Below are 13,346 nucleotides of genomic sequence, written 5' to 3' on the forward strand. Positions count from 1 at the left end.
GGCATGGGCTGCCCAGGTGTGCTGAGATTAAAATTGCCTTGTGGTTTCTCCCTGCTCCGCTGGGTCCTGCCAGAGCTCAGAAGTAAGTCTCTTCCTGGGGGTTAGTGCATGTGGGCACTGTGGGTGGTAGCTGAACCGCCCTCCAGGCCCTGCTGCCCCCTGCATGCCAGAAGGGAACGGGCTGCAAGGGGGCTAACCTCCAACTTGCCCCTCACCCCCCACTGCATATCCCACAAGGTGACTCTGGGTGGGGTGGGTGCATGGAGGAACCCTGACCCCACTGCAGCCTCTGCACAACCCCACCTTCCCACCTGTCCCACAGGCTCCGGAGTGTGAAGATTGAGCAAGGGAAGCTAAATGACCAGACCAACACGCTCGCAGACCTGGCCAAGGTGAGCAGGGCAGGGTGAGGTGGGGCAGCCCCCTGGTCCAGAAGGAGTTGGTTAGGCCCTCAGAGGAGGATGAGGGATGTTCTGTAAAGGACAAGGCCCAGCTCCTGCCAGGGAGGGAGGGACAGGGCTGGTGCTCATAGTATAGACAGGTGACCCATGCAAGTGATGCAGGGCAGGCAGGGACCAGCCACCAGGGAATAAGAGCCCTGTCTGCAGGGGTCCACTGTGACCAGAGGCTCCAGTTGTTAGAGTGATGCCAGAAATCTACATCTGTGTGTAAAATCTTTACTTTTTAACATTGGCGGCTGTTTTATCAGCCTTTTTTTTTTTTAATTTCTTGGCCACGCCATGCGGCATGTGGGATCTTAGTTCCCTGACCAGGGTTCGAACACACGTCCCCTGCAGTGAAAGTGTGGAGTCTTAACCACTGGACCACCAGGGAAGTCCCAATTTTTGTCAGCCTTTTTTTTTTTTTGGCATCTATTTTATATTTTTAATTCATAGCTAATAAAAAGTTTTAATAAGAATATGTAATTAGTGGGCTAAATTGGTGAAGTGGTACTTTCGTATTTAGAAATGTCATCTACATACAAGCTCTAAAATCTAAGAGAAAAACAAATTTCTTTTGCTAGGGTTATAAATTCAAATTATAGCATCAGGAGAAAGCTTATTTGTATAGCAATTAAACATCTTTCAGGAAATTAAAGTTGATTGCAAGAGCTCTGTAAGATCGGTGTGTGTTATAAATGGATCTATTTGTTGGTTCTAATGTCAGGTCCCATCCAATTTCCCGCTTTTTTTTTTTGGCTGTACGCGGGCCTCTCACTGCTGTGGCCTCTCCCGTTGCAGAGCACAGGCTCTGGACGCGCAGGCTCAGTGGCCATGGCTCACGGGCCCAGCCGCTCCGGGGCACGAACTCGTGTACCCTGCATCGGCAGGCGGACTCTCAACCACTGCGCCACCAGGGAAGCCCCAATTTCCCGCTTTTTATTCATCCATTAGAAGATATGTCAACTGACTCAACTTCAGTTGGGCAAGCTCTTAGAATATTTGTCACACTCTTCTGAACTCCCTTTTGCCCTTTCATAAGTAGTTCACGTGTGAACTTTGCAAATTGGCTCCAATGCAATTTAATTAAATACTAACGGGGGCCTTCCCTGGAGGTACAGTGGTTAGGACTCTGCAGGGGGCAGGGGTTCAGTCCCTGGTTGGGGAACTGAGATCCCTCATGCTGCACAGAGTGGCCAAAAAATAAAAAAAAATAATAATTTAATACTAACCCACGTAAACTTAATTTGAAAGGGAACATTACAGAGGAAAAAACATATTCTAGAACCATGAAGAAATAATTCAATCGGTAGTAGAAAGAACATAATCCTAAGAGCATGTAGAAATCCTTGGCCAACTAATTTGATGTCATATGAGATTACAGCTCCAAATACATATCGAATGCCTTTGAAAAGTTCAGGTACTAGATATTATAGTTTGGATTATCCATATCACACTTCCTTCATTAGTACAGATGATTAAAATGTGAATTTATAGAAGTTATTTAAACCTTATAATTACAGCAGTATACTCCTCTCAAAATACATTTAATGAAGGCTTCGAAGTAAGCCTTTCACTGGATTGGATTATAGGGTTTCTAATTTTTTTTTAATTTAACGAGGTTAAAATGTTTTCCAATATTAAATTTTAATGCTTTCCAAGGTTGCTGATTTAATTTGTATCTCTCCAACAAAAACAAAATGTATATTCTAATAAAAGTTTAAACCTCAGAGAGGGCCAAAAAAGAGCCATCCAAGGGCTGGATGCCTCCAGATGTTACTCTCTGGCCCCGGGGGACTGTGTGACCCCTTGAGGCGGGCTGGGGTGAGGGTCTGCAGCCCTACGGGGGTGGGGTGGGGGGAAGCGGGCAGAGAGGCATTTGTTCATCCTTGGATGGGGTTGGCCTACCAGTAACAGGAAAGGGTGGAAGGCAGGGCTCAGGTAAAGGCTTTCAGACCGGAAGGGAGAGGCTGCAAGTACAGTGCGGAAAGAAGGAGCTGTGGGGTGGATGACCTGTCTCCCTCCCACAGATCGAGAGGTTGGGGTGGGGTAGGGTGTGGCACAGCCCCTTCAGCCCTCGCATCTGAGGCCCAGGACGGGCGGTGAGCTGCGGTCTGTCTGGGCGTCTAGACTGCGCGGAGCTGGGCTGAGACTCGGAACGGTGATCTAGCGCCACCTGGTGGTTAGAGCGGCATTTGCAACTAGGGCTGTTCTGCGTGTCCCGCCTACCCACTGCAACTCCCGGGCCCATCTGGACTGTGGCAGAACCAGCCCCTGCTTGCTGGGTTGTGGGGAGCAGTCAAGGTGGCAGGGATGTCCCACGACCTGCTGTAGTGTAATTGTTGTGGCTGTCGTGTTGCCCGGTCTGTGATAGGGTCAGATTCTTGGGGTGGTCACCTCTCCCCCCCCGCAGACTTCTATCCCCTCCCCAGTCGAATGTGGAAAGCAGGGGATAGTTCACAACCGAGCCTCCTCCCCCTCGACCGTGTCCCCAGCCTGGAGCAACACCAGTCCAGAATCACCCAAGACCACCCTCTGGCTTTACAGACCATGCAGCTAGTTCATCCCCTCATGGCAACTCTGGTCACATCCGCTGGGCCCCAAGACCTCCCTTGACCTTCCCCTGGTCTGCTGGCTCCGAGCCTGGCACTCAAGACCTGTGTCTCCGCTCCCCTCGCCTATCCTCCCACCGCTCCCTGGGGCCCAGCAAGATGCCTTTGGCTGGTTTGGGGGTGTGCTCACAGTTGCTCCTCACTTGGGCCGCCACCCAACCGGGGCTGGTCTGCCATCTCTCTGCAACCACCCCTCCCTCTCTCTCACCTGGCCTCTCCTCTCTCCCACCCTCCCTGTCTCTGACAGACCCAGAATGTCATGTACAACCTCATGTCCGAGCTGCACGCCCAGCACGAGGAGCTTGAGGCCCGCCTGGCTGCCCTTGAAAGCCGCCTGGATGCATTGGGCGTCTCCCTGCAGGCCCTGCCGGGCCTCATCGCCCAAGCCATACGCCCGCCTCCACCACCCCTGCCTCCCCGGCCTGGCTCCGGCCCACTGGACCCGGTGGCTCGGAGTCCCCCACACCGGCGGCCACCCACGGCCCCTTCAGACTGCGGGTGACGGCTCTGCCTGCCACCAGACTCCTCAATCTTGGCCATCGTGTGGCCGCCACCTCCACGCCAGCCAAGAAGCCCTGTACAGTGGCGCCTCTTGGAGTTCAAGGAGCTGAAACCGAGTTGGGCTGATTGGACTGGGGCCCGCCAGACTGTCCGGGCAGAGGGCAGGGCCATACGGCAGGAAAGGGCAGGGGCGGGCCACCACTGGCTTCCTCCCTGATTGGAGCTGGGAGAGCCTGGATCTTCCTCTGGTCCTCTGCCACCCCCAACCCCCGGCTCTCCCCAGGCTCCCGGTGGGTGCGGAGCAGCCAGGAGAGGGGTCCTTGCCAGTTCCAAATAAAGCAGGACCCACCCACTTGCTGCCTGTTGTGCGTGGCTGGGGGACACTCATAATCACAACATGGGGAGTAGATACCCGGCCCTGGGGTTCCAGACCAGATGTGGGGGTCAAGGTGAGCCCATCCCCATCCCCATCCTAGGCAGGTTGTCTCCCGGGCCTGAACTCAATCAGAGACACCTCCCTGAGGACATCTGCTCCGGTCCCACCTGACACTGATTGAGGGGCCCTGCAGAGAGCATGGCCCAGCCCTGGCCTACAGGAGGCAGCAGAGAGTCAGGACTTCCTTCCAGCTGGTTTTGCTGGAGCACCCACTAGGGGCCAGCGGCGCTGTGGGTCATGGTCCAGTGGGGGAAGTGACATGGGTGAGGAGGGCCATTCAGTCTTCGGCAGACATGGATTGAGCACCTGCTGTATACAGGCAATGTAATGTAAATTATCACACTGACTCTTCACCAGAACCTGAGCAGGGTAGGATGGGGAGACTCAGAGGAGTCAAGCCACCTGCCTGGGGCTACAGAGTGAGGAGGGAGGGGTGAGCCAGGATTTAAACTCAGGGGTCCATAGGCCAAAGGGAAGAATGGACTTGGTGGAGGGCACTCCATGGGGAGGGGAGTGGTGTGATCCTGGCGTTTGAGGGGCCCCTCTGGGGCAGGATGGAGGGGAAGGTTCTAGACATAAGTAGAGTCAAAGGGTCCCTCCAGGCCTTGGGCTCGGAGTGCTGGAGTCAGGTGGGGGAGGCAGGCAGATGCTGGGCCCTGGGTGGAGAGGGAGGCTAATCTGGGTCCAGCTGAGAGCCCAGGCTCTGGCAGCCTCCGATAAGGCCATGGGCCACCTGGCTGGAAGTGATAGGTGGGGCACAAGAGCAAGAAGGGTCTGGGGAGGTGTCAGTGGGCTGTGGTCAGATGTGAGTTCGAGTCCTGACTCTGACACCGGTGGATGCCTCTAGGCGGTGGCTGCCCCTCTGGGGGCCTCAGTTTCCTCTTCTGTAAGATTGGATGCCGAAAATAGGGCACAGTGTTCACCCTTGGGAGCACCCAGTCTGACGGAGGAGGCATAGTAAACACACAGCGGTCACAAACACAGCGACCAGAGCCGTAAAGAAATAAGTCCAGAGAATGACTCCGGTGACATTTGGGCGTGGGTGGGTGGAGAGCAGATCTGGGGAAGGGCGTTCCTAGCAGCGACAGCCAGTGCAAAGGCTAAGAAGCAAGACCCGAGCTTGGTGTGTTTGCGGAACAACCAGATGGAGGCTGGGGCGGCGCCCGGTCCAAAGGTGCCGTGTAGGGGACGAATGAGTCCACAACACAGAGCCCGGTGGCTGCCTCCGCTCCGCGCCAGCCACAGCCGCCCCCGCCCGCCTCTGACTCAAAAAAACAGGGCCCGCCCCGCCCTGGGGGTAGCAAAGTCAGCCGCACGGACACGCGGGCGGCACGTCCCCGGAGGCCCGAGCGCGTCACGGGGGCCGACGCGGAGGACCAGGAAGTCCGCCAACTACGCGCCGGCCGGGTACGGCGGCGCCCGCACAAAGTTCGCAGAAGCAAGAGAACGATCGGGGGGCGCCCGGTGCGGCGAAGACCAACGCTGAGACCAGGGAGGTCTGCAGAGGCGCCCCAGCTGTGGGCCTGGTCGCCGGGTGCCCGGCGGGCCCGCGCCGGGTGCGGCAGCCCAGCCGTGCGCCCCGGCCCGAGCCATGCGCCCGGGGGGCGTGCGCAGCTTCGCGCTGGAGCTGGCGCGGGACCCGTGCGGCGCGTACCGCGGCGGGGAGCGCCTGTGCGGCCGGGTGCTGCTAGAGGCAGCGTCACCGCTGCGGGTGACAGCTCTCGAGGTGGCGGCGCACGGCGGGGCGGTCACCCACTGGCTCGAGGGCCGAAGCGTGGGTGTAAATGCGGTGTCCAGCGACTACGCGGCCGCCGAGACATACCTGCGGCGGCGGCAGCTGCTGCTCCTAGGTGAGCCGCTCATCCCCCCCACCCCGAGCCAGGATCCCCCGGGACCCTCTACCCAGGTCTGGGCGCCCCTCTCCAAAGCCAGCCTTTCAACTTAGAGGCTGTGTGGTCGGGTGACCCTTCTCAAGATGTGGAGACCTCCTCCTCAGGTTGTGGACCCTCCTACAGGGTGGGACACCCACCTACTTACCCCCCTCCAAAACCCTCTTTTCCAGGAACTCCTCCTAGGGTCTGGGCACGCCCCCCCCCCCCCCCCGCCTCCAGAGCCGGGACGCCCTCGACCTAGAGGCTATGCTGTGGGGGAGACCCCCCCATATGGAGTCTGGGGGAATCCCTTGGTGGAACTGGGAGTTCCTCCTCTCTGGACCCTAGGATGCCACGTTAGCCCCAGGCCTGGTGTCTCTGATTCCCAGAGAAGGCCCCTGTCTCACGCCCTGCCAGTGCCCCTTACCAGTTTTTACAGGAAGGGTTGTTCGCTGGGTTGGGGGTTCTGGTGGTGTTTGCAGGTGAGCGGGTGGGACTGCATCCCAGGCAGGGAGAAGACTTGGGGTGGGGTCACATCAGGCTGGGAGTCTTAGGTGTTGGGCATGTCCCTACCTTGCTCTGAACCTCAGTCCCCCACCCTCAGGCCATACAGCCAGTCGGGAGCAGAACAGGGCCAACAGAAAGAGTAAGTCTGTGCCCCAGCACCGTGCTATGTGGCTGAGGAGGGTGTTGGCCTCTCTGGGCTGCCCTGGCCACCTCCTCTTGGGGAAGGCAGACCTCACCATACCTATCTGCAAGATGGGCGGAAGCAGGAAGCAGCTCGAACCTGGCTCCCCACCCGCAGCCCCCTTTTTTTCCATCAGTGCACACACTAGATGCTTTGCCTACAGGCTTGCAAACTTGTCCCAACGGCCCCCAGGTGTGGGGACTCTTGCCTGAGCAGCTGTGGAAACCGAGGCATAGCCGGCAAGGGGTGAGGCAGGAAGGGGCCCTGTAGTCATTTCCCTTTCCCTGTGACTCGAGGGAAATTGGGGCTGGTCTCACCCTACAGTCCTCCTGGTCCCACTCACTGGTAGCTTCCTTAAGATACTGGAGGGGTGAAGCTTGTGGAGTTGCTGTGTGACCTCTAGTGAGGCCCTGCCCCTCTCTGGGCCTCTGGGGACCCATCTGTGAAGCGGACTGAGGGCACTGGCTCAGAATGAGCCTTCCTGGGACTACCCTGGCCGTCCAGTGGTTAAGACTCTGGGCTTCTACTGCAGGGGGCGCGGGTTCCATCCTGGTTGGGGAACTAGGATCCCTCGAGCTGAGTTTGGTTTGGCCAAAAGAAAAAACAAAACAAAAAACCCAAAAGAAAGAGCCTTCCCATCCCCCCAGGGTCACTCCATTCCCCACCTCCTCCTGGGCTTATAGCCTCTTGTCCTCTTTCTAGGCTCTATTTGGCCCTGGGAGAAGGTCCCGGCCCCTTATTTCAGCCCCAGAGCCCCCTCCTCCGGGTACCCCCCCCCAGGGTGATCACTGAGTGGACAGCCTCTACCCCTCTCTTCCGGCCTGCCCTTACCCTTATCACTGATTGGTTGTGTCCGTTTATGGCCGCCGGCCCGCTGGGTGTGCCTTGGCCTCAGGGGGTCCCGGTGGGGCCTGAGCCAGACTCAAAGGGGATGGCCAAACTAGGGGGTGGGTTCAAGCAGCAGTGCATCCCTCTGTCACCAGAGGGCGCAGGCGCTCCGCAAATCGCGATCAGTGAGCTCCCAACTAGGAAACCGTGTATGTGGTTCTTCTCCGAGGAGACTGAGGTCCAGAGACGGGTTACCGCCCCAAAGGCACACCGCAGCCTTGAATCAGGGGATTCCGTGAGCTTCCCCGGTACTCGGCTCTGTCTGTGAGGGGAAGAGCTAGGCCTAGAGGACAAGTAGGAGTTTGCGGAGGCGGAGGAGGGAGGGCAGGTGCTGAAAGTTTGGAAAGGAACGTCGCGGCCAAAGCGCTGAGGCGCAGCCGAGTGGCAGTGTGTCAGGAGCGGGCTGATGACTCGGGAGAGAGGCTCTGGGAGGGGTCGAGTAGGGGCTACACCGTGATTCATGCACAACCCTCTGAGGTCGGGAATGATTTCCTTCTGGCTCTACAAACGTGGAAACTCAGGTTCCAAGTGGTTGTCACTAGCCCGGGTCAGCCAGCTGAGCGGGTTTCAAATCAGAGGAGGGGGCAGTAGGCGCCCGAGTGGAGGGAGGCCCCATCCACTTCTTCCTCCCTCCCCCATTGCACAGAGCGGGGGAGACTGAGGCCCGAGGTAGTTAGTCCTAGGCTTTCAGGGCCTCGATTGGGGCCTGGCTGTTAACACACCCCTCCAGATCGGGCTGGACGTGCATCGAGTCACGTCTGCAATTGGCGGCCGGTTGATGATTAAACCGACGGCAGTATGATCTTGCTGGGTGACCTCAGGCCCGAGTCCTCCAGGCCTCTGTTCTTCCTCTTGACCCCCGGAGTCTGAGATACTTGCTCTGTCCCGCAGTGCTTCAGCCTCACACCAGGGTCCACTAGGGTAGAGGGCAGCGGGTCGCGAGCCGGGGCGTTTGTTATTTTGCTCCACGCGTGGGCGGGGCCACGCCTTTCGCCGCGCCATTGGTGTATTCCTCTCCGGGGGCGGGACCTGCGTCTCGCTCCGCCCCTCCCTGCCGTATAAATGCGGCGCCGGCGCAGGCAGTGAGGAGTTTCTGGCTCGATCAGCGAGTGCGCCTGCGCGCGCTTGGTGGGTTTGCGTTCTCAGGCTGCAGCGTCCGCATCTCGCGCCTCCGCGTCGCGGGTTCGAAGCCAGGGACCGCGCGCCGCGAGTTCGTATCCCAGCCGCGATGCTGTTCGACAAGGTGAAGGCCTTCGTGGTGCAACTGGATGGTGCGAACGCAGGCGCCGAGCCCGTGTTCAGCGGCGGCCAGGCGGTGGCCGGCCGGGTGCTGCTGGAGCTGGCGGGCCCGGCGCGCGTGGGTGCCCTGAAGCTGCGCGCGCGGGGTCGCGCCCACGTACACTGGACCGAGTCGCGCAGCGCGGGCTCGAGCACCGCGTACACGCAGAGCTACAGCGAGCGCGTGGAGGTTGTGAGCCACCATGCCACACTACTCGCGCCAGGTACCACCTGGGGACCCCTGCACGGCGCGTGCTGCGCGCTCCGGGAGCCCCTCACAGCCACTGAGCCTCCCCTTCTTGCTCCTACCTGCAGACACCGGAGGGATCACAACGCTGCCTCCTGGACGCCATGAGTTCCCATTCAGCTTCCAGCTGCCACCGTAAGTCAAATGGGGTGGAGGATTGCAGGGGAGTCCCTAAGTCTGTAGCCCTTTCCAGGTTTGGGACTCCACTGCTCGGTATCTGGGGACCCCCGAGCCGCAAGATTGTCTCCCGGGGGGGGGGGATGCCCAGGAGTGCCTCGTGTCTCTCATCCCCGTAAGTCTTTGGGAATCTCCCACCCGGGAGTCTGTGGATCTCACCCACTGAAGCCCCTTCCCTCCACCCCCAGGACGCTAGTGACTTCATTTGAAGGCAAACACGGCAGTGTCCGATACTGCATCAAAGCCACCCTGCACCGGCCCTGGGTCCCTGCCCGCCGGGCAAGGAAGGTGTTTACCGTTATCGAGCCTGTGGACATCAACACACCAGCTCTGCTGGTGAGTTGCTGCCGTTGGGGAAGATAGGATGGGAGCATCACAGGCAGGGTCCTGGCTATTTGGTGACTGGCTCCTCACTCCCTTCTCAAAGTGGGGGTCACAGCTGAGCCCTGGCAGGGAGGGAGGCAGTGGGGGAGGTAGGCATGGGAATGCCTGTGGAGTCCAGTGGAGCCAGGTGCAAGTCCCAGGAGCACCAGTTGGCTGTGTGTTTCTGGCTGAGTGTCTCACCTTCTCTGAGCCTCCTGTGCCTCCTCCATGAAACGGGACTCAGTCAGAGCTTGCAATAATAATGGCTTACTAAGCGCTTATTACGTACTAAGTGCTTGGCTTGTTCACTTCGTTTTCAGTTTAACGAGATGAGTCATATTCCTGGATCCATTTTACAAATAGTTTCTAGATTGTTAAAAGGAAACCAGGATACTAGGCCCTGCCCCAAATCCTCCTTCAGCTGAGGGTGGTTTAGAGGCTTCAGGGGGTCTGTGGTTGGCACAATGGGATGCATTTCATGTCCTTTCCCTCCACCCCACAAGGCCCCTCAAGCGGGAGCTCGGGAGAAGATCGCCCGATCCTGGTACAGTAACCGTGGCCTTGTCTCTCTCTCAGCCAAGATCGACCGCAAGGGCTACACACCAGGTAGCAGGTGGGAGGGGCTGGATTGGGAAGAAGGTCCGTGTCAGGGTTGCAGGTGGGGAAACTGAGGCCCTGCTGTCCCACCCTACAGGTGAGGTGATCCCCGTCTTTGCCGAGATCGACAACGGCTCCACGCGCCCAGTGCTGCCACGGGCGGCCGTGGTCCAGACACAGACCTTCATGGCGCGAGGTGCCCGCAAACAGAAACGAGCAGTGGTGGCCAGTCTCTCAGGGGAGCCTGTGGGCCCTGGGCGGCGGGCACTGTGGCAGGGCCGGGCGCTGCGGATCCCTCCTGTGGGTCCTTCTATTCTGCACTGCCGCGTGCTACATGTGGACTACACCCTCAAGGTAGAGTATCCTCGGGGGCTGGGGTGGCTGCGTCTGCTCTGTCCTCCAGGCTGGGGTTCCCCCCGCCCCCCACCAAGACCTCCTGCTATAGAAGGAGGGTGTGGCCGAGGCTGCCTGGGCACCCTCTATCATGGCTCCTTCCTCCAGGTCTGCGTGGACATCCCGGGCTCATCCAAGCTGCTCCTGGAGCTGCCGCTGGTCATCGGCACCATTCCTCTGCATCCTTTCGGCAGCCGCTCGTCCAGCGTGGGCAGCCATGCCAGCTTCCTGCTGGACTGGGGACTGGGCGTCCTGCCAGAGCGACCTGAAGGTGAGCTCTCCATCCTGCTGTGAGGGGCATGGGTGGGCAGAGAGGCAGGTGCCCGGCTGACTCTCCCTCCCCCAGCCTCGATGCCCCCATCTGTAAAAGTGCTCAGTAACAGTCATGTTGGGAGTATGAATTCCCCCAGAATCCCAATCCAAGGGCACACAGCTCAGCAGCCCCGGAACCGGCACAAGCCAGCTCCCAGCCATTGTCCCCAATTCTGGGGCTGCCCGCCTCCTCTACCAGCCTCACCCACCCTGTCTGTCGATTCCAGCACCTCCCGAGTACTCGGATGTGGTGGCCGATGAGGAGGTGGCGGCCGTGGAGCAGAGCCCCTTCCGACTACTGCAGGACCCTGACATGGGTGCTGAAGGCCCCTTCTTTGCCTACATCCAGGAGTTCCGCTACCGCCCGCCACCCCTGTACTCCGAGGTGAGCTTGGGGGGTTCAAGAAGCCCCTGTGGCTCTCCAGGCCCTGGGAGCCAAGATGAGGGTAGAGAGCCACAGATGAGTTTTAAGTAATGATGGAACTCCTATACATCCCCATACAGGTGCAAGGGCCTGAACCCGCCTTGCACCTTAGTCTGTTCCTGGGTGTCACCCCCGGGCCAAGTGTGGGAGTGGAGATGAGGAGGGTGGGGAGGGGTGTTTCTGAGCCTCCAGGGCCTCCTGAGACTTGATGGGATCATTTCCTCCCCCCACCCCCCGCCACAGGAGGATCCAAACCCACCCTCAGAGGCCGTGAGGCCCCGCTGCATGACCTGCTGAGTGGCAAGTGGAAACTTCAAGGGATGAGGTTGTACACATGCTTCCATCAGCGTGGACATGAGTGAGGAGTGGCTGGGTCAAGAACAGACCAGCCTGACTGCACTGAAGTTGGGGAAACCGAGTCTCAGAATGGGGCAGGGCCATTCCAGCACCACACAGAGCAGAGGAAGAGCCAGTCTGGAGTCTGACATCTCTGGACTGGTTCTCATAAGGTATCAAATGCCCACCATAAGATCGGAGAGACTGTTCAACCTGTCTTTGCCAGCCTGTGGTCCCCCAGAAGCCTCCAGTCTGGGAGAGACAGAGCCAGACATAAATACTTCCAGGCCCACAGGACCAGAGGAAGGGACCAAGAGCTGGGAGAGTCCAAAGGGGGAGCAGGAAGGCTTCCTGGAGGAAAGAGCATTTTAGCTGAGGCTTTGGTGCATGAATAAGAGCTCAGAGGGCAGGCAAGCAAGGGGAAGGAAAAGTCGAAGAAGGTCAGAGCCGAGTGATGTGTGGAGACTGCCCCCTTCATCTTAGAACTGGGGCTCAGAGAGCAAGTGCCTCTGTCGAGGCCACACTGCAAGGTCCGGCAGGCGAGAGGGCCCAGGAATGAGGCATTCAGGGAAGCAGGTTATCAGAGCTGTGTGGGGCAACAGGGCAACAAGGGCAGCGACTCCAGCCTTCGAAACCTTTGAAAGCCAGAGATTCTTGGCCCAGGCTAGGCTTCCTGGGGGCCCCTCCACACACTCCAGGACGTGAGAGCTGTCTGGGTATTGTATGGCCTGAGAAACCCAGGTTCGGAGTGGGACAGACAAGACCAGCTCCATCACTTGCAAAATGAAGATGTGGGGCCCCTTGTTCAAGAATTCAGAATTTCAAGACGGGGACAGCAGAGCATTAAACCAGGCTGTGGGGACAGAGGTCAGCCTGGGGTGACACAGCAGGGCCAGTGTGCTTCTTCTGGGCACCCCCTGTGTCCTGGAGGGACAAAACATAATGGGGCAGCTGGACAAGCCCCCAAGTGCAGAGTCCCAGCCCAGGCTGAGGCAGGACCCTCGCCTGGGACTCTGCATTTCCGTTAAGCCTTAAATTGTTCTCTTTTGTACAACTATTTTTTAAAAATAAAAGCACGGAGGAAGAGACTGTGCTTAGTGGTTTGTTGCCCTCAGGTGCCAAGGAACCTGGGGTGGCCTCGCCCACCATCTTGAGTCTGGATCTCAGATGGAATTCCAGGCTGAGGAGGGTTGAGGGGCCCATTGTCCAGAAGGTGAAGGTGAGACCCAGGGACACATAGGGAGACAGCTCGGGCTGGCGCCGGATGCTTTCACCTCGTGCAGTAGCAGAGGCTGGGACCGTGGACGGTGGAGGGCAGGCAGAGGCCTCATCTGTCCCCACAGAATGGAGATGAGGGGGCAGAGGGGTGCCAAAGGCAGGAGGAGCCTGCCTATCTATGCGGTCTGGGCTGGTTTTGCTTTTACTGTGGTTCAATTCATACACCATTGGAAAGTGTACAATTCCTTAGCATTCCTTTCCAGTGTCGGGCCACCATCACCTCTAGCTAGTTCTAGAACATTTTCATCAGCTGCTAAGGAGATCCTGTCCCCATGAGCAGCCCCTATTCCCCCTCCCTTAGCGCCAGGCAGCCACTAATCGGCTTTCTGTCTCTGGATTTGCCTGTTCTGGACATTTCGTGTAGATGGCATCGTAGGATACGCGGCCTTTTGCGTCTGGCTTCTTTCGCTTAGCATATTTGGAGGTTCAGCCCCTTTTGTTGCAGCGTGACGCAGTGCTTCAGTCCTTTTTATGGCCAAATGATATTCCATTGTGTAGACGAACT

The 13,346-nt window shown here is 58.5% G+C and overlaps 2 protein-coding genes across 8 annotated transcripts in view; both read left to right on the forward strand.

Annotated features, from left to right (window-relative positions):
* KCNN1 (potassium calcium-activated channel subfamily N member 1) overlaps positions 1–3,905 on the forward strand; it is a 35,820-nt gene extending 31,915 nt beyond the window's left edge. For 3 of the 4 annotated variants that reach the window (XM_067733203.1, XM_067733202.1, XM_067733201.1), the window contains 2 exons: positions 323–392; positions 3,300–3,905. In XM_067733203.1, coding sequence (XP_067589304.1) covers positions 323–392; positions 3,300–3,554 — 325 coding nt within the window. In that variant the 3' untranslated portion in view covers positions 3,555–3,905. The remainder of the gene's footprint in view (positions 1–322; positions 393–3,299) is intronic. The other variant, XR_010942394.1, reaches the window with a different exon arrangement.
* A 1,368-nt stretch (positions 3,906–5,273) lies between these two features.
* Positions 5,274–12,652, forward strand: ARRDC2 (arrestin domain containing 2). 4 transcript variants are annotated; one of them, XM_067733208.1, is made up of 8 exons: positions 5,274–5,839; positions 9,030–9,096; positions 9,327–9,474; positions 10,005–10,107; positions 10,196–10,452; positions 10,600–10,762; positions 11,031–11,188; positions 11,471–12,652. In XM_067733208.1, exons 1-8 carry the CDS (start codon positions 5,581–5,583, stop codon positions 11,522–11,524), a joined length of 1,209 nt encoding a protein of 402 aa, XP_067589309.1. In that variant the 5' UTR covers positions 5,274–5,580; the 3' UTR covers positions 11,525–12,652. The 4 variants fall into 4 exon arrangements, with proteins under 4 accessions (XP_067589309.1, XP_067589305.1, XP_067589307.1 ...); XM_067733206.1 differs by lacking the exon at positions 5,274–5,839 and adding an exon at positions 5,879–8,938; XM_067733205.1 differs by lacking the exon at positions 5,274–5,839 and adding an exon at positions 5,880–7,684.
* The last annotated feature ends 694 nt before the right edge of the window (positions 12,653–13,346 follow it).

The sequence above is a fragment of the Pseudorca crassidens genome, chromosome 3 (genome assembly GCF_039906515.1).
Source record: "Pseudorca crassidens isolate mPseCra1 chromosome 3, mPseCra1.hap1, whole genome shotgun sequence".
NCBI lineage: Eukaryota > Metazoa > Chordata > Mammalia > Artiodactyla > Delphinidae > Pseudorca > Pseudorca crassidens.

What these genes read in the sequence shown, in the direction of transcription:
- ARRDC2 (XM_067733204.1), top strand. Translation starts at nt 8,665, where the DNA reads ATGCTGTTCGACAAGGTGAAGGCCTTCGTGGTGCAACTGGATGGTGCG. An exon ending in TGCCACACTACTCGCGCCAG is followed by an intron (nt 8,939 to 9,029) that starts GTACCACCTGGG and finishes TCCTACCTGCAG; the next exon opens with ACACCGGAGGGATCACAACG. An exon ending in CCTGCCAGAGCGACCTGAAG is followed by an intron (nt 10,763 to 11,030) that starts GTGAGCTCTCCA and finishes TGTCGATTCCAG; the next exon opens with CACCTCCCGAGTACTCGGAT.